This window comes from Rhinolophus ferrumequinum, chromosome 22 (genome assembly GCF_004115265.2).
Source record: "Rhinolophus ferrumequinum isolate MPI-CBG mRhiFer1 chromosome 22, mRhiFer1_v1.p, whole genome shotgun sequence".
Taxonomy (NCBI): domain Eukaryota; kingdom Metazoa; phylum Chordata; class Mammalia; order Chiroptera; family Rhinolophidae; genus Rhinolophus; species Rhinolophus ferrumequinum.
In genome coordinates this window covers 19,897,819-19,922,034 of record NC_046305.1, presented here as the reverse complement: position 1 = coordinate 19,922,034, position 24,216 = coordinate 19,897,819, and the positions used below count along the sequence as shown (strand labels likewise).

Sequence of the window (24,216 nt, the reverse complement as noted above, 5' to 3'; positions counted from 1 at the left end):
CCTTATGTCATCTCTGCTTGTTTCAGCTCTAAGTTTAGGCATCCAGAAGAAGCTGTCCCGCTTTATACACATACATAGATACATATATATACACACATAAACAGAAAACTTGAAGGTAAGTTGAAGGATATAGTCAAACTAAAAAATTGAGGGCTACAGCCATTTACCAAAGTGTATCTGTTTTACAGAATATTTGCATCAAGTTCTAGGATATCCTTCATGTTCAGAGGATGGGTTTAACTCACTTTAAATGTTAGTTTTAATTAAGAGACTCAGGAAGATAAATCTCAAAATCTACAATAAAAGCAGTTTTGTTTTGGGTTTTTTTTTGGGGGGGGGTAGGGAGATTGTAGCAAAGTCAGACATAAAGTTTTCAACTACTAATGCCTGAATCTGCCCTTTCCCACCCATGAAAACCTCTAGCATGGGTTCTGCACACGTCCTAGGTCACTGTAAAAGCAGCTCCTTGTTTACTGCGGCCCCAGGACCTCAGCACATGGCCCGTATTTTACAGTGTTCTCTCAAGTAGCCCCCTGACCTCAGCCATCCAGATCAAGCTGTTCTTCCCCGACCCTCCACACCAACCCAAGGCCAGCAGGCACTGCTGACAGTGGAGGGCAGCCAGGGAGGAGGGTGATTGACAGAACGCAGGCAAGCCCCTGCTTTTCAGAAAGGGAAAGTTAGGTCTGAAGTCAGTTTTGTGGACGGTTTAGGCATGTATGTCTTTTACTGAAGAGCGGCCAGAGAACATTTTGGCAGACTGCAGCTAATAGTTAGGTTTTATTTCCCCTCTGATCTAAAAATGCTCACTTCCTAGTTACCTACTTACTCTAAAGCATAACTAGGGGGGTCTCTCAACTTCCCACAATACAGAAAATGCAGTTTTAGGATGTTCATTAGAGCAAATTTTATTAGATAATTTAAATATTTAAAGTGGTGTGTCAGCCTTAGAGATCTCAAATGCACACCCGTTTTCAGTACTGTTATAAGCTGCTATGCCTGCCTTTCAGGTGCCTTACAGCAAGACTATTGAGATGAGACCTAACGTAAGCTGAAGTTTGAATTTGCTGCTCCTCTGACAGAAAAGTAGCTGGGAATATTCCTTTACACAAGTTTTCTTGCTGCTAAGTTAGATTTAAAAAGGCCCACTCATACATTTGATTTTTTCTCTTTGAATTATCTAAAGGCAGGTTATAAAATTCAGGAAATGCTACCAAGTCCTCTTTGGATGCAAAGGACACATAAATAATTTAACACTCTGGAAACAATTTCCTAACCTTAAATCAGCCGATGGCTACCATGTAAAAAATACCCGGATGATATTCATCTGTCAGAGGCAAGGCTGAAAGCGGGAGGGTCATACTGTGAGCGCCGCTTTCTCGGATGGGTGGTTCTGTTAACAGCTTATTCCTGGGGCTTGATCTGTCACTTTTCCTGACCATCTGCCATCAACTGCCACGCCCACCCTGCCCTTCCCTGGACGCAGTCAGGCCTTACCTCTGGGGTCCAAATCCAACCATCTTGGAGACCAGGCTCATGCTGCCTTTTATCTGGAGGTCACTAATGAAAGTGTACCTGAGCCTATTGATTTAGCAGACATTCATACTGGCACACTGATTATCCTTTGTATTAACCTAACTTTATTGACCTGTTAATGAAATCATCAAAATACAATGAGTAGGCACCTATTATGTACATACGTACTAGTGCTTTTGCATGTTAATCACTAAACTCTCATACCTGCATCAACAAATACTCTAACCAAACAGGTAGGTGGCTAGTCAGTCCACAGGAATTCTAATTACTTGTTTCTAGTAGCTTAAAAAGTCTCATTTAACATTTAACAAATGAGCTTGTCAGGCTGCACAACGGAAACGGCAGGTGATGCCAGAAACATAAGGGTTTTTGCCTTTTTTTGTGTACAGGCAGTTTCCAAAACATGACCCACACATCTGGATAATCACACCCTCTTCCATCCACTTTAAAAACCTCAGGGGGGAAAAACCTAAGGTAAACAGCGGAGCCTTAATTATCCTGTTAGAGCTGAACTATACACCAAACCAAGTAAGAAGAAAGGCAGCTTCTACAAATCTTCAGAAAACCAGATAACATATCTAACTCCGTCTTCCACAAACCCTATGTATATGTCATATCCAAAAAATGTTCAATAACTTAAGTACTTAAATAACTTTCAGGTTATCCATTGATCTGCTGCATTAGGCTGTTCCTCCCAGCAGGGCCCGTTTCTTCGGGTGAGTACAGATTACTGGTAGCTCAGTTTATCAAAGCGGAAGTGATGAGAACTTCCATGCACATGGGCAGTTCTACGAACACCGCAAGGCGACTTCAGCTTATGTGGTTCGTTGCCTGACCTCTTTTTTTAAGGTATCGCTTCCTAATTTTGATCATCCATTTCACACTCAGTTTGGCAAACTCTGCTGCTTTAAATAATGCCAAGAAGGCCCCACAGAGAAGAGCGATTGTGTTCCAAGGATTGGCTGTGATTATCTGCAAAACAGAAACAAATGCAAGTTTTATTGGTTGGCTTCCGTTTTGATTCTTATGTCATACTAATGTCACTGAGGTGACAAGAAAAGCACCTGCATTTTAATATTGTCCTAACTCGATACATTTCATTCATACTTCAATGGCCATAGTTCAGTTTGAGGAGAAAAATACAAAGCCCTCCCTACAATAAAGTGATTCTGAAAGGAAAACTTGTTTTTTTTTAAAAAAAGCTGTGAACAAGTAAGATACTCAGTACTGAACTTGACAAACTTTTGGCCTGATCCCTAAGTGACCTTGCATAGACATCATTTTCCTCCATGTTATACCCAATCCAGAAGGGCAGTTCCTTGTTTTCTTCCCATGTCACAGTGCTTCAGACTTCTCCTCCCACCCCATCCAATGACGGTCCCTCCACACTCTCTCGTGGGCTCCTGCCTCCAAGCTCTGCCCTCTGACTCCCTGCCTGCGATGCTTTCCTCCTACCTACAGTTCCTGATCCTTCAGGGCTCCTCAGAGCTTGCTCTGTCGACTAGGCAAAACACTCACGACTTTTGCAGAGCTATTTATCCCACCGTCTCCTTGGCAGTTATTTACTGTCTGGAGTTAGTCACGTTACAGCCACAGACGGCTGCCTCACTAAACGTTAAACTCTTCAAGGCCGACATCGTATCGCCAATTTCCTGAGTTCCCCATCATGGTAAACACTGTTAAGTCCCAGTTTCGAGTCACAAAGACCCTGCCTGTTTAAGTCTCAGCTATGAAATGTCTTCCCCCAAGCCATGACCACGTCAGGACATTTTGTGATGACCTACACGCCAATTGGTGTTAGATCTGGGACTGGCCGTGGTGGACAGTGTCTCATGAATGCTGCTTTAGCAAAGCTGTCTCATTATTCCTCCCCTTCCAGACTGTGAGTCTGAGAACCTGGCATTAATTGATACTGTTAATGTTTTATGTGCACTGTTCTGCTCTGACTTCCCACAATCGTAAATTCTTATCCGAGAAACATTAAAAAAGAACGGCTTCCAATAGCAGTGACCTAGGTATTAGCTTAGTGCTTTCTGCTCAGTTCATTCAATCATTATTATGAAGAAGCAGCTCTGTACTAAGTACTCGGGAGACATCAAATAAATGATGGAGAATAAAAGACACAGTCACCACCTTCACAGGGCCACAGTCTGGTGACGAAGACCAGATCAATTAAACACAAGTGATACAGGACATGAATGTCATACAAGTGACAAACTGATTTGTGCTCAGCCTGCAAGGACGAGCCCGAATGCCTCGGCTGGGAGTTTGCGCTCACATGTTAAATAATACTCACATCTTGGACTTTCTGGATAAAAGGATCTTTCCATTCAAAGACCACAAAAAACAACTGAGCCCTTTTTTCAGCGGCCGGCCTCTGGTCAATGTAGTTAACCACACTCGTCTAGGAACAGAGGAGAGAAAGTGTCACCTGGTGGGGCCACGGGAAGGAGCGCACAGGTGGGAAAGCTCAGCCTTTGGCTCTCCTCACTGCCTCTTGGAGAGGGAGACCCCAGACTCTCATACACAACACCCTGAAAGTGGGACCAGAGCCCAGGTCTCCCCTGGCTTTCCACAGTTCTCTGGGGAAACGGATATAGGATCTGGTATGCACATAGGTGCTATGGATTGTCACCGAGTAAACCACATTTCAAGTACTGTAAGTCTCACAATTAAAAGCCATAAAAAACCCAAATTTCAAAATACTTGATCTTAAGAGCTGAGTATTTCAACCCTCTGTGTCTACAGGGACAAAGTAAAGCTTCGGGGATCCCCTGGCTGAGCGGTCCCTATAAACAGGTAGAAGGCATGCCCGGGAAGGTCTGTTTCCAAGTACTAAAGGGGCTGCATGTGTCACGGAGAGCAGACAGTTTCCAGAGGCAGAAGCCCAGGCCTAACCCGGAGTGTTGGGTCCAACGTGTGAACTGAGCCTCCGCTTTGCCACACATAAAATGGGAACAAAATGCCTACACCTCACTGAGGCGTGGTGAGGGGCACATGAAGCAATATATACGAAAGTATCTTCAACTTTAAAACACAATATGAAAACATGTAAAATATTGTTCACGAGTTCGTGTCCCCTGCCAAGACTTGTAACGGAGACTATAATAAAAAGCACATGAAACATTCTAAAATGTGTAGGTTCGCTGGGGTTTTGGCCCCTGTGGCTTCAGATCAGTTAGGACGAACAGGAGAGCCAGGGTGGGCCAGGGTAGCACCTTTCTCAGGTGCTGTGGGGCCAGGGCAAGAAAGGGCTTGGCGTTCTTGGAGAAAAGTGGGAAGTAAAAATTCAGGAGACGACAGTTATCTTACAAAATAGGAATATTTTAGGGACCTATTGTTAGGGGGGCTGTCACCTCCTAAGACAGGAAAAAAGCCTGTCCCCTTGAAGACAAGTGACTCTACGCCCTCCCCAAAGCCCTGCGATCAGGGGAGTCCTAGGAGCCCGGGCTGGGAAGAGACAGACCTAGACACACGCGTGGCTGCTGGCCAGTGATGGCCCCATCGGTTGGAGTGGGTCGTCCTACTCCAACCCAGCCCTTTCCTGAAGCCACTCCGTGGAGTCCGGCCCAAATGGAACAGCTCCAAGGAGGGGCAGAGGGTGGCAGCACAGACCCACCTGCTCGCTGCCTCTGCAGACTCCCAGCCACTGACACACGAGGTGGCCTGGCTCTGGGTGTGGATTCGGACAGGAGGCAGAGGCAGTGCTGCAGTGGGAGCCGCAAGGCAGGGGTATGGCCTTGCTTTTCGTGGTGCCTGACAAACAGCCCTGCTGAGGTGACCAGCTGTCCGATGCCTCCATCCCCACTGCCACGCCTGTTTCCAAGGTCCCCTCCCTCTCTCGCGGGGATTACAGCTAGAGACTCCCGGCCTCTCCTAGCTCCAGGCCAAAAAGCTGAAAGTTTTTGGATCACACTTCCCATTAGTAAAATATTCTGAGGAGGCACCCAACATATTTATAACTTTAGAAGTGATGTAACATTACTACCACTGTTCTAATGTTACATTCATTATAAAACATTCAAAAATGGAAAAAGGATGAGTTTTTTAAAAATACAAAAAGCAAGCTAGTATTGTACTTCTGTGTCCCAGTGGATCATACCCACTCTATCTGGTCTCTCCTCCCTGCAAATAATCCATCTTCCATGCAGCCGCCAGCCTCTCAGAGAGCCGGGGCCACACGCAGGGCTGAGAACACGGGCGCCAGCATTCCGCGCAGCTGGGCAACACCCAGTCACACAGCGCAGGGGTCCCTGCCCCAGCCGTGTGCTCCGCAAGGACAGGCCGGGCCAGGGAGGGAGGGCCTGGCACGTGCACTGCCTACAGAAGCACAGTGAACTCCTGGCATGAGCCCTTCTCATCCTGTCAAAGGTCTAATCACCCTTGAGACTCGGCGCAAGGCCACCCCGGACTCAATGGTGGAGTCGCCAGCAGCGCTGGGCAGACGCCGCACGGCCTACCTCCTGCCGGAACTCCACTGCTTCCCGCCCGTCTTCCTCCTTGGTCTCCACCAGGGACATCTTGACCCAGGTGCGGAAGCCCCCGGAGAACTTCCAACTGGAATAGGCGCTCTCACAGGCCTGCATGAAGCCCACCCTGTCTGGGCTGAGAGGACAGGGAGGAAAGGTCCAAGCTCATCAGGCCTGACAGCAGGATTCACACTGGGCCAGACTCAAGCTCCCGCCCCACTTCAGCCGCTCCTTTGCTGGCACCAACAGGGTGCTGCCCGCCCCGTGCCGCCCCTCCAACCTCTGCTTCTTGGTTTCCAAATGGAGGAGGAGTGGCCACCCCCCTCAAGATAGCAGCCTGCTCCCTGAAGCCCCCAATGGGAGGATGCCGCCTTCCTCCACCCGGTCACTGCCCCCTGCGCCTGGCAGTGGGCGCTGAAGTCCACGGACGGACGTGCCCCCAGCTCCTCGGGAACTCTGGACTTCAGCAGCTCTGAGGGGCCCTCGCAGACCTGCCGGCCTCCCTGCCTCCACCCCAGGCCCCCGCCTAGCGCGGTGCAAGGCTGGAACAGAGTGTGTATACAAGCCCGCCGGGAAGTGTGAAAGGCCACCTGTGCAGGAACTCCTGGAAAGACGAGAAGAGGAGGTAATCGATGGCGCTGAAGTCCTCACTGCTCTCGTTCAGCCGGAACTGCAGGAAGACCAGCTCCCGCTTCTTCACTTCCCGGGGCCCCCGCACGATCAGAGCGGATTTCTGCGGAGGCACAAAGGCCACATCTCAGCCGTGGGAGGGCTGTGCGGGCGCTCCTGACCCTCGGGCACACAGACACTTCGGAGTGGGCCTGGAGGCGCCGATGGAAAGCCCGCAGTCCTGCCCACCCGGGGCCAGGGGACCACGGGCCACACCCTCCTGCTCGGGGAACCGGAGTCCACCTGGCCCCGCCCCGACCGAGCTGAGTACAACCTGTCTCCTGTCCCCTCTGCTCACTGGCTGGGCGCTACAGAAGCTCTTTTGTTGAGAAAGGATATTAACTTATGTCTGTTATATGTACAAACGTTGTCTTACAGTCGGTCACTTTCCCAATAACTGTTCCTAATGGCATTTATTTTATGAAGCTCTAAATGTTGTGAAATCTGTCTCTTTTTATGGCTTCTGGGTTTTGCCTGCTAGGGAAAACCAAAATTATATCAGTATTCTACATTTCTTTATAGCAGCTTTTTCTAACCTTTTCAACATTTGGCACTGTTTTGTGTATGGTATGAAATAGGGATCTAACTCCCACTCCCCACACTATGGATGCAAGTTTGAGCGCTGTGGGTTTATCCCATTCTGACATTGACGGGGCAGGTCCCCTCCACGTCACTCCTCCCAGCCTCAAACCTGGGTGGGGGGGTGTTATTTTTATACATGTGCTCTTCTAAACGTACTTTAAAACTAGCTGAAGTTTCATGGGAAAGTCAACTGGGATTTTGATGATACTGGATTGATAAGATTAATTTGGGAAAAAATATCTTTACATCATTAACTTTTACAAATGCTTTACCGCTATTTGAAAAGAGTCCTCTGTCAGGCACCAAGTGTGAGACACACACACACACACACACACACACACTCACTCTACATTTACTGTGCTGTTCAACTGTTACCCTTACTACTTCCTATCTGATCTGGGAGTTTGCGAGGTGTTCGCCACACCCTAAGGGGATGGTATTTTTCATTTCTAACAGGTTTTGCCTAAAATACACAACTGGTCTGCTGTTCTGCACATAAAGATTTCTGACTGTTCTATCTTAGTAGAGAGTAGTAGAGCCTAACCTCATCCATTTTAAACATCCCTCTTTTAACCCTTTGCACTTGAAATTCCTTTTTGACTGACGTGTTAATATTCCACTCCACTTCTGGTTATTGCTGCATTTTCCCAAAGGATCTCTGTCTTGCTTCTTCTCAACCTTTCTGTGCCACAGTAAGTGGCAGCAGAGAATGCCAACAGCCCCCAGTCTCCTGTCCACTTCCTCCTGCACAACCAGAACTGCTTCCACAATCCCGGGTTTCAGCAGAAGACAGTGGCCCTGCTGGACCCTCACTTCGGCCTCAGACAAGACCTTGTGATGAAGTTCCTGGAATATGCAGTGACTCACTCAACTTGGTGGCAAGTCCATGCAGGGGCTGCTTGCCTTCCACGTCTCACCGCCCGGGAGCGGTGGCAAACACACGTGCTGGCGAGCCAGTGCTGACCACCCTACGAGGCAGCACGCCCACACCGTCCCCAGAGAAAGGACAGAAGTCCGTCTGGTCTCACCACAGTATTTGTTAGGGGTGTGTTTTTGCACAGTAGCTTGGCCTGCTCTCTGACCATTACACAATTGTTTCCTGGAACTGAAGTGCCATGGTAACAACAACCGAAAAATGAGGCATCTACTTAACATACGGACACTAGAAATATGGCAGGTGGTGAGGAAACAAACACAGGTCCTGCAGACTAAGAAGGTGTGGCCCTAATTGGGCCAGAGCAAAGCATTTGGTAAACATTAACTAGATTAAAGGGAGGCAGGGAGGGAGGGAATAAATGAGAATCTGAAAACTGACAAAGTAGGACCAGATGAGACCCTTGGCTGGGTCACTTTCACATGGCCTCGACAGGACACAAACAACCAGAAGCCTACACATTTCTGAGGACATCTCACTGCAAATGAAAAGGTGGGATAGAAGAAGGATGATAAGCCAACTGCCAGGTCCAAGCCTGTCCAGCCCAAAGCCGCTCCCCCACTGCTGCAGCGGCAAGTGGGTGCCCAAAGCTCTGTGACCCAGGGCAGCAATGTTTCTTATGTCCACTCCAGAAATGACCACAGAGGCCCAGGGCAGACCCTCCCCGTGGATGAGGCCAGGCGCCAGCGAGGACACACAAGTCTCTAACCAGGTGTTCCCTCCAAGCTGCGGCAGGACGTCTCAGGCAGGGCCTCAGCATGGCCCAAGCAGTGGCTGTGCCTCTCATTTCTCCTTCTCCCTGAGGGAGTCCTGCGCTTCTCTGTTCTCCTCAGCCCTCCACCCCAGCCACAGGCTGCTTTGGGGTGGGGACCCGGGACACAGGGAGTATCAGATCCCTTTTAGCTAAGAGCCACATTTAGAATGGAGAAGGCTAACAGTCACCCAGAGCTGGAGGCAGGAACTGCATTCAGCTTAGTTTCACAGAAACAACTCGTCTTTGGTGCCCTGATTCCATGGGTTTTTATAATATTTAGTTAAAATACAGAGCTAAAATAACAAGTACAGCCGGCATACACGGGTCTGGGAATAAACACAAGGACTCCTAGCAAGCATACTCCTCCATCGGGGAGCCGAGGGGCCCCGCACTGGCTGTGCCACGGAAGCGCACACGGGGTCCCGCTGTGCCACGGAAGCGCACACGGGGTCCCGCTGTGCCACGGAAGCGCACACACGGGGTCCCGCTGTGCCACGGAAGCGCACACGGGGTCCCGCTGTGCCACGGAAGCGCACACGGGATACACAGGGAACAGAGGGCTGGGAATCCAAAAGAGCAGCGTTTCTACTGCACAGCTAGCTCTTCACTAAAATTTTTAAAAATCATTTTCCTTTTCATTTAAATTAGCCTCCATTTCCCTATTCTGGAATCCATTCTGTTCCTCCTGGTCCTTGCATGTTGTTGGTTTCACGTAAATGTCTAGTGACCCTTAATTCTCCAGTCTTATTTCCGGATGAAGGATTAGGTTGACCAGGACGGGTCTGGGGCGTGGGTTTCTTCCCAAGTGGTTCTCTAATAACTCGCCCTGTAAGGACTCCGTGGCAGTGGGCAGGGAACACTAGCGGCCGCACACTCCGCGTATTTCTATCTGTGAAAGAGATCCCTTCCCAGTAGTCCTCTCCCCCTTCCTCTGTGGAGGTCCACTCTCAAGTTCTACTTCCTTTCTCTGCCGTCCCAACGCCCAAGCAGGAAACCTCCCCTTAGCTTATGCAGAGAACAGCCCCAGGGCCTCGTACCCACGAGCAAACAGCGACCCCAGCAGCTCTGCCTGCTGTCGGAGGACAAAGGGCACGAGGCCCAGCCAACAGGCGTCCCCTAATTATCACCCTGGCAGCTGCCCTATGGCCAGCCATGCTCTTTGAACATGCTGACCTGGAGCTGGGAGTTGAAAACAAAGCTTTCACTTCTGCACAGCAGTCCTCCCGGCATCTGTTTTAGGGGACGGGTTTTCTCTGATTTGTCTGCTCCATCAATCTGACCCAATTTGCAATTTATATTTCACACTAGTTCCTTGAAATTTCTGCTCAACTGATGACAGCCTTTCCTAGTTTGCACGTCCACTACTATTTAATTTTATTCTATTCTTTGCAGGAGTGGGAATCATTTCAGCAGGATTTTAGGAGGAAGCCTAGAATATTTACAAAATTCATGCTAAGACCCACTCATAGGTCCCACTCTGTAGCACAATGGGGCGCTTTTCTCATCTGGCCAGTACTTCTGTCCTCAGCATCACCTCCTGCGGCTCTTCTGGGGGCACCCGACCCTCCAGAAACACCCGACTACTGTAACTGCCCAGAGACACAAACACAACACGCTATATTTCCTCTGTTTAAGGCTGGGTGCAGAGTTCGGCTGCCTAGAAAGCCTTTCCTTCCTCTCTCTGACCTGGAAAACTTTGTTCAGCCCTGTTTAATCCTCTCTGAAACAAGGATAGGGGATGCAAAAGGGAAGAAGCAAAAAACTACAAAATTCCTTCGCTGCCTCACAGCCGGTGCAGGCGCTGCTCCTCCCCAGCTGAGCTGGGTGGCTGCGTGTGACAGCAGGGCCAGGGCCGGGCCCCTGCTCCCAGACCAGTGCTCCTTCTGTACACTGGCATACTTATTTGAAAATGTGGATTCTCAGGCCCCATCACCTGGAATGACCACTCAGCCCCACATGGAACCTGGGAAAATCTGCCTTTTCAAAAAGTACCCAGGCAGTTCCTTCGAGTAGTCAGGTATGGGACCCCCTTTTCTACGTCACACCGGCCCAACCCTGAGCCCTTCTTCCTTCTATCAAGGACAGGACCTTATCGCACTGTAGGCCATCCCTGAGGGTCGCCCTGAGGGGCTGAAGGCCTCCCTGCCCTCCCTGAGTGCAGGCAAGCCAGCCATGGCCACGACTCCCCTTCGGACAGCCTCGTGTTTGGGTGCAGGAGAGGCCAGCCGGCAGGAACAGACAGGCCCTGGGTGCAGGGCTGGCATAGCACGCTGCCCAGACCCAGAGACGAGTTACCAGGGTCTGATTGGAGAAAGGGTCCGTGTAGTTGATCCTCTGGGTGGTGCAGTTCATGTCTCCGGGCTGGCCGGGGCTCCTCAGTGGGGGGATGACTTCGTAATGGTGCTTACAGCTCAGCAACTGGGCCTGACCAGGGTACAGGGCAATACCTGGGGGGCACGCACGGGAAGGGAGTGTCAGAGCACACCCCTAAAATCACGACACATACACTTTTTCACACCCACCAACAACCTAAGTTCGGAACCCCTTGGGTGACCGCAGAAGAGGAAGCAAAGGGTTACGGAGGGTGGGAGGGCACAGCTTTGCCCTCAGAAAGCCCTACTCTAATGGGGGAAACAGCCCTCCTCTCCTCACAAGCCCCTCCCCGGCCTGCAGCAGAACCTGAGCGCACACTCTGGGGGCCTCCATGACAGAGCCAGTGCCCAGCCTGGCACCCACCTGCAGGTTCCCCGGGAGGCCCCGAGCTGTGGGACTCCCCAGATCTCATGTTGTGTCTCGCCTCCCGCCCTGCCTGCAGCTCCAAGTGTGCAGGTCGCCTCCCGACAGTTCTCCCCTCACCCCGGCCGAGGCTCCTCTTCACGGCTCTACTGACAGTCGCTGTTCCAGAAAACACTGAGAACAGCACAGCAGACCCAGGCAGAGCTCAGAGACCGAGAAACCAGAAAGAGTAAGACCCAGAGATAAAGAGACCAAGGCAGACACACACACAACAGGAACAAACACAAGACAGGCCAAGGAGCCATGACCAGGACACTTTCAAGAAGCCCCAGGCAGAGGGGACCTAGGACTGGCTCTGCCCTGTGAGCGGGCCCCCGGCGGGTCACTCAGGAGCACCCTGCAGGCAGAGCCCACTGAGCTCACATGTCCCATCCGTGCCCACGCGCCCGGAGCCCAGGGACAGACACCCCACGCCAGCGCTAGAGCAGAGATGACTCCCCACTGGGACAGAAGGATGCAGGGTATGGCCTGAGAGCCCCCTCTCCAGGCAGGGCCCCTCCCTCCTCTGGATGGCCCTGCCTCCCACTTCTCCTCACGGGCCTCTGCTCCCGCCAGGCTCGACTCGGCCTCTCCAGAGAAACCCTCTGCCGCCCGACACTCACCTCTGCTCCCGTGGAGCCTCCTCCCAGAAAAAGCCCACCGCACGCTTCCCTCTGTGCAAAGTGCTCCGCGCCCACCCCAGGTCTGCAGTGACCACTCCAGGCTGTCCCCCTCTCTCTGCACAGGACACAGTTTACTGGGTGCCCATGGCCGCTCTCTGGTGTGCACCCCACACCCAGATCGTGCTCACACTGCTCCCCTTGCCCGCGGTGCCTGGCACTGGGCTGGGAGTGCAGGGGCGGGTCAGGCAGTATTTGCAGCGATGCCCCAGACCTGGGTCCTGATGCCCATCTGGACAGGCTCTACCTGGGGCATCATAGCGATCCACCTCCTTGTAAGACACCGACATGACGGGGTGCTTGAGTTTCTCACGAAAGTCCATGATGGTCTGGTAGACCAGGAAGACGGCGACGGCCATGAGCAGCAGGTAGATGAAAATAAGCAGGACCGAGAAGACGTTCTTCAGGCAGGCCTTGCTGAAGCGGATGCTGCTGGAGGCGGACTCGCTGTCTAGGACTGAAGGACAACAACACACGTGACCCAGAGAGCAGGGGCAGGTGTGGCTGCGAGAGGTCGGCAGCCTCCAGGCCCCTTACCTGATTTACCAGGGAGGCAAGCTCACCCACATCCGACCTCCCACCTCAGCCCCCAAGCACAAATCATAACACACAGCACCTGTCAACATTCACTGTGCACCTACTCTGCCAGGAAGGGGACCCCAAGCTGAAGGAGACTCGGCCATTGTCTTTCAGGTGTCTCCTCTCTAGAGAGACAGACAGTTACAATCGAACAACGGAGCTGGTCCCAACCTGGCCTTGCCCCTCACCATCCTCCTTCCCATGTCCCCAGCTCCAGCTGTGCTAAACGACCTTCTGGTCCTGCCCTTCACCCTGGAGCCCCTCACATCCGCCATTCCCTATGCCTAGTCTGAACACTTTTCTTCCACAGCTGGCTCCTAACTCATCAGTATAGAGAGGCATTTCCTCAAGGAAGCCTCCCTCACCCCAAAACTTTATTTGGGCACCCCTTCCTCAGTCCTCCCAGGGCATCCTCAGTCCCCCCTAGCATCACGCTGCAATGTCACTGTCTACATGTCTTCTGATCCGCCGAAGCTCTGAGCTCCATGAGGGTGGGGTTTTATTGTATTTGAAAGCACATAAGCAGGATCAGCAGAGAACTATCAAAGTGTCCTAGGTTGGTAGAGATAAGGAAATCATTCATTCTATTCTTCTACAAACGTGCATCAAGCACCAACTCTATGTGCAAAGCTATGTGCTATGTAGGTGCTTCAGGGAGATGCGGAGAGAGGGCTGATGGTCTGTGCACCAACTGCTACAATTCAGAAGGATGTGAGGATGTAAAACGTGAGGTGTCCTTTGCTCAGAGGAAAAAATGGGGAGTGTGGGGAGAAGGCAGAGAGCAGCAACGACTTTGTGTAAGAGCTCACAGGGCACGGTGCCGAAAGCACCAGGAGCAATTGAGGAAGAAATAAGGGGGTGTTCATGACTCATTTATGTTCTGAACTGAAAGACCAGATTATCTAGCCCCGTGGTTAAGAGCACGAGCTTTAGAGTCAGAGAGATTTGGGTTCCAGCTCTGCTCCTAACTACTCTGTGACCCAGACCATGTTCTCCTAAGTCTCCCTTTCTTCATGTAAAAAGGAAATAATCATTTCAATTTTATAGGATGTCTGAGAGAAGCATATGATAGAATGTTGCCAAATGCATTCCACTACAGAATGCCTGCTCAGTGACTTACTATTCCTGAAGAAATAGAATGTGACCTCTACACCACAAAAAAATGAAGACCTCGATGAAGCTATCACAAATGAAGACCATGCACTCCAATCTCTTAATATAATGAATTAGAAAAAAATATATGCTGAAGATAAAATGGAGGTGGGGCAGAACAGTGTCCTTCACGTGGCAGGCATGTAGTGTTTCCGGCTGTTAAATGAATAATCCAAATAATAGATGAAGTCAGTCTTGCAATGCTAACTAGCTACCCTCCATTTGTCAGAGAAAACAAGTGCATTTCAAGCATGCAAAACTATAAACTAAGTGGTGTGCCTTATTATTTCTGGCAAAATACTTGAGGAAGTTTTGACTTTACACAGGAGCGTAAATTCTGCAAGTGTCTGTGAGGCTCCTTGAGGCTTTTAGGACCAGGTTACTGTAGGCCATGGATGTTTACTGCACAGCTACCAAGACAAGTGAGGGAGCAGGAAGCCCTAAGGAACCCTCGGGGCATCTGAGAGCTAAGCCAGCAGGGTACACGGCAGCTCTAGTTCTCCAAACAGAATGAAAGCAATTCTTTTTCATCTTCTTTTGTCTGATTCTACTTCTGCTGCTTCTTATTGTTATGGGACTGTGTCAGTTTCTGCTTTCTCATGGCTTTGGTCTCTGCCTTCTCTCCGTTTCTCTCGCGACCCTGCTCCACTTTACTAAGTGCCTTTCCATGAGCCTTGCATTCAGACCTTCTTCCAGAAAATATCCTGTACAGGAAGGCTCATTAGACACATCACAAGACACTGTCCTCCTTCATGCCCAGTCCACAGATGGCTTCCCTTAGCTCAGGGAATCCCTGACCAGTCACATGTAACCGAGCGGCGGGGCCACAGCTCCCAAAGTATGGTGGTCTGAGCACAGGGACCGACCCTCAGCTGTTTTGCTTGGAAGGCACTCCCAGCTTCCATGGTCCAGGTGGGACCACAGTTTCACTTCCAAACATGACACATGCATGGTCATCAGCTGCTCGTAACTGCAGTGGCAACAGGTACCAGGGTGCTACATTCTGATGGAGTTTGAACAGATCCGAAGACAAAACTGAAGGAACTCTGAAATGACTGACTGGGCGCATGACATCTGAACAGAATTAAGAGCTGGTCCAAGCCCGTTCCTCATGCAGTGATGCAGTAACCAGCACGATCAGAATGCAGCCTGGAGTCCTGACTCCTAGTCAATGCTCCCCCACATGACAGACTGAACGTTACTACCTAGGATTCTAGTCACTAAGGACCATAAAAGAGGATCTGATTGAAGGAATGTAACTTCCTAACAAGCAGAAGTCTGGGGCATTTTTAAGGCAAACTGCGTATTACATCCAGGCTGAACCATATACTGAAGGTGAACAATGACCGGCATTTGTGGGCCGCGTCCACTGATATAGGTGATATCGGTACCATGATATCGGTATCATGAGCCAGATAAACATGACTTGAAATGCTCTACCTTCATGGTACGTACCTTTGATTAGGGAAAGAGATAGATCTCTCCTTACATGTTCTAGAAAAATTCTAAGAATCTTAGACACAAAAAGGTCATAAGACAATTGCATCATCTGGATTTGTTTGGCAGAGGTACTTGGACAAATTACTCATGGGAACGGTGGCCAAGAGTTTCCTCCTCTGTTTCACTCACAAAACCACGCTGAGCTCCTTTACAGGCCTTTTCTCGATCCACAAATTGGCATGTAAATAAAAACTGTAAAGCTATTTATCATCCACATGTGCTGTGTCACTCGAATTCTGAAACTAGACACTACTATGTTTCACCATTTAAAAAAAAAAGGGTGCCGGATAGTTGACAAAATGTTCCATGCACTGTGCAGTCAGAAAAACCAAACACTGGCTTTTTCTATGGCAAGCTGGACGAATGTACTTTAAAAGTACATATCCTTTATATGAAGAAAAACTCGAGGTACTAGTAGAAAGACAAGAATGATACACAAGACTTTCCTGGGAAAGGTAATTTCTGCATTTTGTAAAATTTACAACAGAAGTGCTTCAAAAACCCACACTTGCCTCAGGATGTAAATCAAGCCATTAAGAGGATCTGTGACAAGCAACTCACTTTCTGAAAACATCCTGGGTCCTCGGTTCAGAGGAAGGAGAACTGGCTGTCTATTGTGAACCCTGCGAAACCCTACCGTGAAGAGGGTACTAAGCCAACATGCATTCTGAATGCAAAGGAGGAATGAATTCTTTGTCTCTGTTTTTCTTTTTCAGTGATATTTTTTTTTTAAAGTGTGTTTTTCCAGGACCCATCAGCTCCAAGTCAAGTAGTTGTTTCAATCTAGTTGTGGAGGGCGCAGCTCACACTGGCCCAGGCAGGGCTTAAACTGGCAACCTTGTTGTTAAGAGCACCGCACTTCAACCAACTGAGCTAACCGGCCGCCCAGTGATTTGGTTTGAGATATAATTTACATACCATAACATTTACCCTTTAAAGTGAATATATTTAGTAGCTTTTAGTATATTCACAAGGTGTGCAACCATTACCACTATCATCTAACTGGAGAATATTTTCATTACCCAAAAAGAAATTCCACACCTATCAGCAGTCACTCCTCCTTCCCCCTACTCCCTGGCAACCAATAATCTACTTTCTGTCTCTAAGGATTTGTCTATTCTGGACATTTCACATAAAAATAGAATCATATAACATGTGGCCTTTTGTTTCTGACTTCTTTCACATTTTCTAGATTTATCCATGTTGTAGCAAGTATCAATTCTTCATTCCTTTTTTACCACCAAGTAATATTCCACTATATTAATATACCATTTTATTTATCCATTCATCAGTTGATGGACATCTGGATAGTTTCTATCATTTGGCTATTATGAATAATGCTGCTATGAACATACAAGTTTTTGAGTGGACGTAAGTTTTCATTTCTCTAAGATTGGAACTGCTGGGTCATAGTATATCTATATTTAACCTTTTGAGGACCTGCCAGCCTCTTTCCATAGCAGCTGCTCCATTTTACATTCCCACCAGCATTACAAGTGGGTTCTAATTTCTTGACATCCTCACCAAAACTTGTTATGATCCATCTTTATTGATTGTAGCCACCTTAGTAGGTGTGAAGTAGTATCTCTTTGTGGTTTAAATTTGCATTTCCCTGATGATTAACGGTGTTGAGCATCTTTCTGTGTGCTTATCAGTCATTTGTGTAGTTAGCTATAAAAGGAAATGTCCTCTTTCCAAGTCTGCCCTTCCTCGTCCTGCTGCCTCCATCTATCCTCTTCTAATTGGGGGCAAGAACACAGGTAGTGCAGTGTACAACAGGCAGAACAATGGCCCACCAAAGATGGCCAAGTCCTAATGCCTGGAAAATAAATATGTCAAGTTACATGGGAAAGAGAAATGAAGGCAGAAGCTGAGATTCAAGTTGCTCATCACCTGACCTTAGAACAGGGAGATTATCCCAGGTTATCTGAGTGGGCCCGCTGTAATCACCAGGGCTCTTTAAATATGGAAAAGGAGGCAGAAGTCAGTCTCAAAATGATGAGATGTGAGAAAGACTCGCACAGCAACTAGCAGTGTGAAGACGGAAGAAGGGCCATGAGCAAAAGAAGTAGGGCAGCCTCTAGAAGCTAGGAAAGGGACCGGCCCGGTGGCTCAGGCAGTTGTAGCTCCATGCTCCTAGCTCCGAAGGCTGCCGGTTTGATTCCCACATGGGCCAGTGGGCTCTCAACTACAAGGTTGCCGGTTCAACTCCTCGAGTCCCACAAGGGATGGTGGGCTCCGCCCCCTGCAACTAAGATTAAACACGGCACCTTGAGCTGAGCTGCCACTGAGCTCCCGGATGGCTCAGTTGGTTGGAGCGCATCCTCTCAACCACAAGGTTGCCGGTTCGACTCACGCAAGGGATCGTGGGCTGTGCCCCCTGCAACTAGCAACGTCAACTGGACCTGGAGCTGAGCTGCGCCCTCCACGACTGAGACCAAAAGGACAACAACTTGAAGCTGAACGGCGCCCTCCACAACTAAGATAGAAAGGACAACAACTTGACTTGGAAAAAAGTCCTGGAAGTACACACTGTTCCCTAATAAAGTCCTGTTCCCCTGGCCCAATAAAATCTTTAAAAAAAAAAAAAAAAATAGAAGCTAGGAAAGGCACTAACACGGATAACCCCCTAGAGTCTCCAGAAAGGAATTCAGGCTTGCCCACACCTTAATTTTAGCCCAGTGAGACCTCCCTTCGGACTTCTTCTGACTTCCATAACTATAATAAATTTGTGTTGTTTTAAGCCCGTATATTTGTAGTGATTTGTTACGGAAACATAGAAACCAATACACAAGGCTTTTAAACTATACTCCCTGGAACCTTAGGACCTTAGAGGCGATGTCTGGAGTCGGGGCAATAGGGGATGCTACTACTTTTACACATTGGGCTTTAATAAAAGGATGCTTATTTTTTAAAAACCACTGACAGTTTGGGGTCAGACAGAGCTTGATCCAGTCTGTTTACCAGCCACGTGATCTTCCCACATTTTACTTAACCTCCCTGAGCCTCAGGGAGGCTCAGCCTCATCTGTAAAAATGAGGACGACCACCTCACAGGGTTGTTACAAATGGGGCAATGGGTATTACAAAGCCTGGCCCTGAGGATGCAGTCAGTAAATAAATGTAAGCTGTCTTTCTAGCCTCCTTCCTTTTATAAAGTCTTCTTAAGGACTGGGCACAATCACAAAATTTCCTGCCCCATTCCCCTTCCCCACAAATATAGGAATCAAGAGGAGCAGAAGCCCACCTTCCTGAGTCCACTCAAGAAGCTGGAGTCTAGCTGGGGCTCCATTCAGGCATTCATTCATTCAACAAATCGTTATTGCATGGCCAGGGCTAAGGTGGTGAGCCAAACAGACTGGTCTCTACCCTAATGGAGCTTACATTCTAGAATAGACAGACATTAATCAGTCAGACAAACAGATACACCATTCCACCAGCAATAGCTACAAGGGAGAGGTGTGTAGGCTGCGTGTGACAGCACTGGAGGGTGGGAAGTGATCCAGCCGGGAGGTGAGAGAAGGCTGTGGAGGAAAATAATGAGCTGAAGAATGATTAGGCGTGAACTAGGCGATGGAGGGAAGAGAACTCCAGACAGAGGAATTCCGTCCCACAGTGGGAAGGAATGAGGCCCAAAATAAAAGGCGGCCAGCACAAGTGAGGGGCAGAGAAAAAGGTGAAGAAGGGGAGGAAGGTAAAAAGAATGACTCCCAAGTTCAGCTGGGTGGGTGGTGGAGCCTATTAGATATCCTTCCAGAGGCTCTGGGAAGTGACCCAGATATTAGAGCCCAAGTGCTACCAGCTTCCTAGGGAAAAACTAACGCAAGAGCAGAGACCCAAAGCCTTTGCTATTGTATCCAATGACCTGGCCCCAGGAACTGGCTCAAACTGGAGTACAGAAAAGAACAAATACCGGCCTGGACACATCTTCTGTCCCAAGGCTGGTTAAATATGTATAGCTTTAAAACTAGGGCAATACCTGAGATCTGACACTAAGGCGCAAGGCACCTCAAGGCACCTGCTGTCCCACAGCTACCCAGCTGGCGTGGCACCTGGCCTCCAGCTGCAGCAACAACACACACCATTTTCCCCGCTCTTCCACCCCCAGCACTGAACCCACTTACCTGGTAAGACTCCTGAACCCTGGACTCTGACTGCCTCCTTTTCCCGCTCGTCAGCCTGATCTGAGTTCTCAACCACCTGATCCAACTCCTCACTCAGCTAAAGGAAGAAACAAAGAGGGCAAACAGGTCAGCTACATCCGGCCTGCTTTTCAGACTACAGTAAGAAAGCAGAAGTTGCTTCTCACATAATTGTCACACACACACACACTCATCACATGATATAGGGTATGTTATACCAATTCAACACTGAAGCTCAGAAAACTCAAGTAACTTCCCATATATTCTTTTCCTAGAGCTGCCGTAGCAAAGCACCACAGACTGGGTGGCTTAAAACAAAAAGTTATTCCCTCACAGTTCTGGAGGCTAGACATCTGAAACCAAGGTGCTGGCAGGGCTGGCTCCTTCTGAGGGCTGTGAGGGAGAATCTTTCCCCATCTTCTCTCCCAGCTTCTGGTAATGGCGGCAACCCTTGATGTTCCTTGGTTTATGGATGCATCCGATCTCCAATCTCTGTGTCCATCTTCACACGGCATCTCTCTTTCTTCACTTGGTCATCTTCTTCTAAGGACACCACTCATACTGGATGTGGGCGCCCCCACTCCAGTATAACTTGATCTTAACTAATTACATCTGCAATGACCCTATTTCCAAATAAGGTCACATTCTGAGGTACTGGGGGTTAGGACTTCAACCTTTCTTTGCGTGGAGGTGGGAGGCACAATTCAACACCCAACATTTTCCATGGCCATAGAGCCAGGAGTCAAATCCAAGTTGGCCTAGTTCCCAAGCCCATGATCTTAACCACTTCCCAAAGGAGAAGGAAATGCAGCTTAGAGTCTGCTGAGTGAGAAGCTGCCGTCAGAGCTCTCCAGGACTCTGACTAAAGTTCACTGACTCAGGCTGCAAATGGCAGAACAAAAGCAGAGGAGCCCATTTCAGGGACAGACACTAATTAGCAGCCTGGTAGCAAGCAACCTCAACTCCATCGGTGTTCTCACCTGTCACACGGGGGAAATGATGCCACTGAGGAGGGTAGGGGCGCAAAAAGGTTACAACAATAACCAGCAAGTCTCTGTGGCATTAAGGAGGAGAGTAAGCGAGGTCAAGACCCGAGTTAGAGGAGGAGCTGTCACTGAATTGGGATGAATGGGGAGCGAGAGTTTTCCCAAATATTTTCTTAGACCCACAGTGTAAATGCCGAAGGTCTCAAGACATTGTCATTAAAAATTCATCCCTAGGAGACTTGAGGTAAATAAAGCTCTGATGCATTTACCGTGTTTCCCCGAAAATAAGACCTAACCGGAAAATAAGCGCTAGCATGAGTTTTCAGGAGGACATCCCCTGAACACAAGCCCTAAGGCGTCTTCTGGAGCAAAACTTAATATAAGACCCGGTCTTATTTTCGGGGAAACATGGTATTACTGTTACAGCTCCCTCTCCATGCCGCCACTCCTGACCCTTAGCATCAGGTAAACACCCCAGCTTAAGGCCCCCCAATCCCAAAATAAAAGAAAACCAGTGAGTGGGAGAAGGCTGGGAGGCTGAAAAGGCGCCATGAGATCCAGGCCCCTAGGAGTACAGATCGGGTGGTCCCCGGAGCTCTCGATGGCCCAAGGGAAAAGAGGATGTTAAGCCCAGGAAGCCCCCAAGTTCTCTGATCCAAGCCTCACCTGGCTTCAGCCTAACCCAGGTGACAACTGTCTTCTCCCAGTTCCCCTTCTGACTTCCTGCAGCTGTGAAGAGCCCACTACATGGCTTGCCCCAGCCCCTAAAGCCAGTCTCCATCCAGCAAAGAAACCTCCCTCTAACCTAGGCCCACTTTCAGAATGATCCCAACAGGAAAGATGCAGGCCACTCTCTGAACAGGCTCCTTCTTCTGAAAAAGGCAAGGCAGGGACTTCCAGATGGGCCACTGAAGAAAGGGGTGGGTTCTTTCAATGCCTTGCACCCCGGGGGTGCCCCCAAATAGCAACTGACTCCACCTTTGCCGTTGGCCCTGCAAGCAGGATAACTGCTTATATTTTAATAAACGTTTTAGGAGACCTTCTAGGGGGACATACTGCAGGCTACACGTGCATAGTGAGGGACATGGTCCTGTAAACCAGGGACCCCAAAGCTCCCTAGAAGTAGGAGCTGCACAATCCCTGTTAACAAGAGTTATTCACCTGCCAGACACTGAGCTATGCACTTTGCACACACCAACTCATCCAATGCTCACAACCACAGGAGGTAGGGGCTATCATTACCTTCATTTTGCAGATGTAGAAACAGGCTCAAAGAAGTTAAATAAAGGACTTGACAAAAATCACACAAATGGCAAGAGGCAGAGCCGGAATAGGAACATGGGCTTTTTTACTTCAAAGTCCCAGTATTTACCTGCTATACTCTCCTCCCTATAAATCTGAAAACTTTCAGAGTCAGGGAAAGACACAACTCATTCCGTAGGATTCCCTCATTGTCTAGGGCACAGAATCTAGGGGCCACAGAATCCACAGCACTGGTTAAAATCCATCAGGCTTCTTTTGGATGAAGGAAACAGATGGGGTAAGGGAGACGGTAGGAGAAATGTCAAAAGTCCCAAAGTCAGGTTCTAACCCAGATCCTACACTAAAAAATAGTAAGCGTTAGGTGAATCTCATCTGATTTCCACTCAGCTTCACTTCCTACTGTGGGGCTAAGCCACCTGCTCTGTATACTCCACGCAGTGTCCCTGACAAAGAGGGACACGTACGTCAGTGTTGATCAGTATTGATCAAGACAGCAGCAAGTTCATATGAGGACAGGACGAATGCTAGATTGGTCTGGGAAGTCAGTCTCCAAGGAGCATGTGGAATTGGAGATTCCTCCTTTGAATGGGGGGGCTATTAACCAATGGAGCTTGATAGGGGGGTAAAGAAGAAATTGTGTGAGCACAGGCATAGAGGCCCGAAAGCCAGAGTACATTGCTTAACAGCAAGCTTCTAAGTGTGGCCATTTCTGCTGGTTACAGGTCACCAAGCTTGCTGAGAAGTGTGGACTGTTCTGGGTAAACCAAGGGCAACATCGGATGTATGGAGAGGGTGGGGAAGGAATGCTCTGGGATCAAGGCAGGGCCTCAGAAGGAATCTGCACAGTGTGGGGAGAGGCCAGAGGGAGAGATGGTAACAGCTTCACACTCAGGTGGTCAGACCGGGACACACACCAGACTGAGAATGTGGAACTGCCTGCACTCGGCAAGTGAGGCGGGCACAGTGGAGGCACAAGCTAGGAAGATGACCAGAGATGACCAAGCTGTGGGGCCTGAGGAGGAGGAGGGCAGTTCACAGGTTGCAGTAAGAGTCAGGAGGAAGAGCTGGTTTGAGAGAAACGCTGGAACCGCAGCCTGTAACTCAGGCCAGACAAGAAAGAGACAAAGAACTGGAAAGTGATAAAGTCGTGGGAGGAGGTGAGACTGGAGAGAACGATGGAGGGGAGCCAGAAGCAGCTATGTCCGTGAAAGCACATTTTCAAAGACAGGCGGCCACCAAAACAAGATGTGATAATTATCCCTGTCATTAACAGCTGCAGAGGCCAGGAGGCCTGGGGCTGGGAGGGCTGATGGCTCCACCACGCATCCGCTACAGCTCGGAGGAGGACGCAGGCGCTTCCACTTGTTGCAAACAACACCGGCGTCCTGGAGGCCACGCGGCGTCCCGCCGGGTGGCCACGCTGTTCCCTGGGTCCGGCGAGGCTTTAATCATTCACCTGCTGGTTATGGGTCGCGGCTCCGGGGCCCTAGCCCCATCCCCCGGCCAAGCGATCGCAGCATCCGGAGGAGGCTGGGCGTCCCGCTTCCTTCCTGCTCCGCCGCTCCTCCGCATTCGGGGACCCCCATCCCGACGCAATCACCCGCTCCTACGCAGCACTTCCCGACGCCCCCCGCGACTCTCTCACCCAGACCCCCGGGACTCCGCTCCTCCGTCTCACAGGAAACTTTGTTCCCACCCCCCACTGCCTTGTACCTCCTGGTAGGATGTGGAGAGCTCCTGCCGGATCATGGCACTGACCAGAGCTAAGGCACATCTAAGCCCGCTAAGCCCAGGAGGAGCAGTGGGGCGAGCACCGTGGCTGCAGCGCCCGGACCCTTTAGCTCCGCGAGGCGCAACCGGTTCGGGGGGGCAGCCCCCAGAGAAGGCGGGGCGGCATTTGACGCATGCGCCTCGCTCCCGCTGCCGCTGGAGCCGCGAAAGGGTTGCTGGGAAATGTAGTTCTGGGCAGACGGCACCTCTCTGCACAAAAGGGGCGGCGAAGCCTGCGGATAACCCAGAGCCAAGCTTAACCCAGGGATGAGAGGCGCGTGCTCCCTTCATCTCTCACTTCCTCTTTGTTTAAAGGGGAGGGACAGAGGAAATGAATGGAAAGTGGAACAAGGGGCCAGGTCAGATGCGTAGGAGAGCCTAATCTATAATTGAAGAGGAAGCTTGACCTGGTGGTTTATAACTGCA

At 49.8% G+C, this 24,216-nt stretch overlaps 1 protein-coding gene across 3 annotated transcripts; it reads right to left on the bottom strand.

Annotated features, from left to right (window-relative positions):
- Positions 1-2,041: 2,041 nt before the first annotated feature.
- PACC1 (proton activated chloride channel 1) lies at positions 2,042-23,900 on the bottom strand. Of its 3 annotated transcripts, none has more exons than XM_033092145.1 (8): positions 23,734-23,900; positions 19,754-19,850; positions 12,647-12,856; positions 11,240-11,391; positions 6,596-6,738; positions 5,997-6,141; positions 3,833-3,940; positions 2,042-2,508 (listed from the first exon to the last, which is right to left on the bottom strand). In XM_033092145.1, exons 1-8 carry the CDS (start codon positions 23,767-23,769, stop codon positions 2,347-2,349), a joined length of 1,053 nt encoding a protein of 350 aa, XP_032948036.1. In that variant the 5' UTR covers positions 23,770-23,900; the 3' UTR covers positions 2,042-2,346. The 3 variants fall into 3 exon arrangements, with proteins under 3 accessions (XP_032948036.1, XP_032948037.1, XP_032948038.1); XM_033092146.1 differs by lacking the exon at positions 23,734-23,900 and adding an exon at positions 23,477-23,606; XM_033092147.1 differs by lacking the exons at positions 2,042-2,508; positions 5,997-6,141 and having other exon boundaries at positions 3,829-3,940.
- Between the last annotated feature and the right edge of the window lie 316 nt (positions 23,901-24,216).

Coding starts and splice junctions, on each gene's coding strand:
- PACC1 (XM_033092145.1), bottom strand. CDS start 23,769: ATGATCCGGCAGGAGCTCTCCACATCCTACCAGGAG. Junction 11,392..12,646: donor GGATCGCTATGATGCCCCAG/GTAGAGCCTGTC, acceptor CGTGCCCCCCAG/GTATTGCCCTGTACCCTGGT. Junction 3,941..5,996: donor CAGTGGAGTTCCGGCAGGAG/GTAGGCCGTGCG, acceptor CTCTGTTCCTAG/ACGAGTGTGGTTAACTACAT.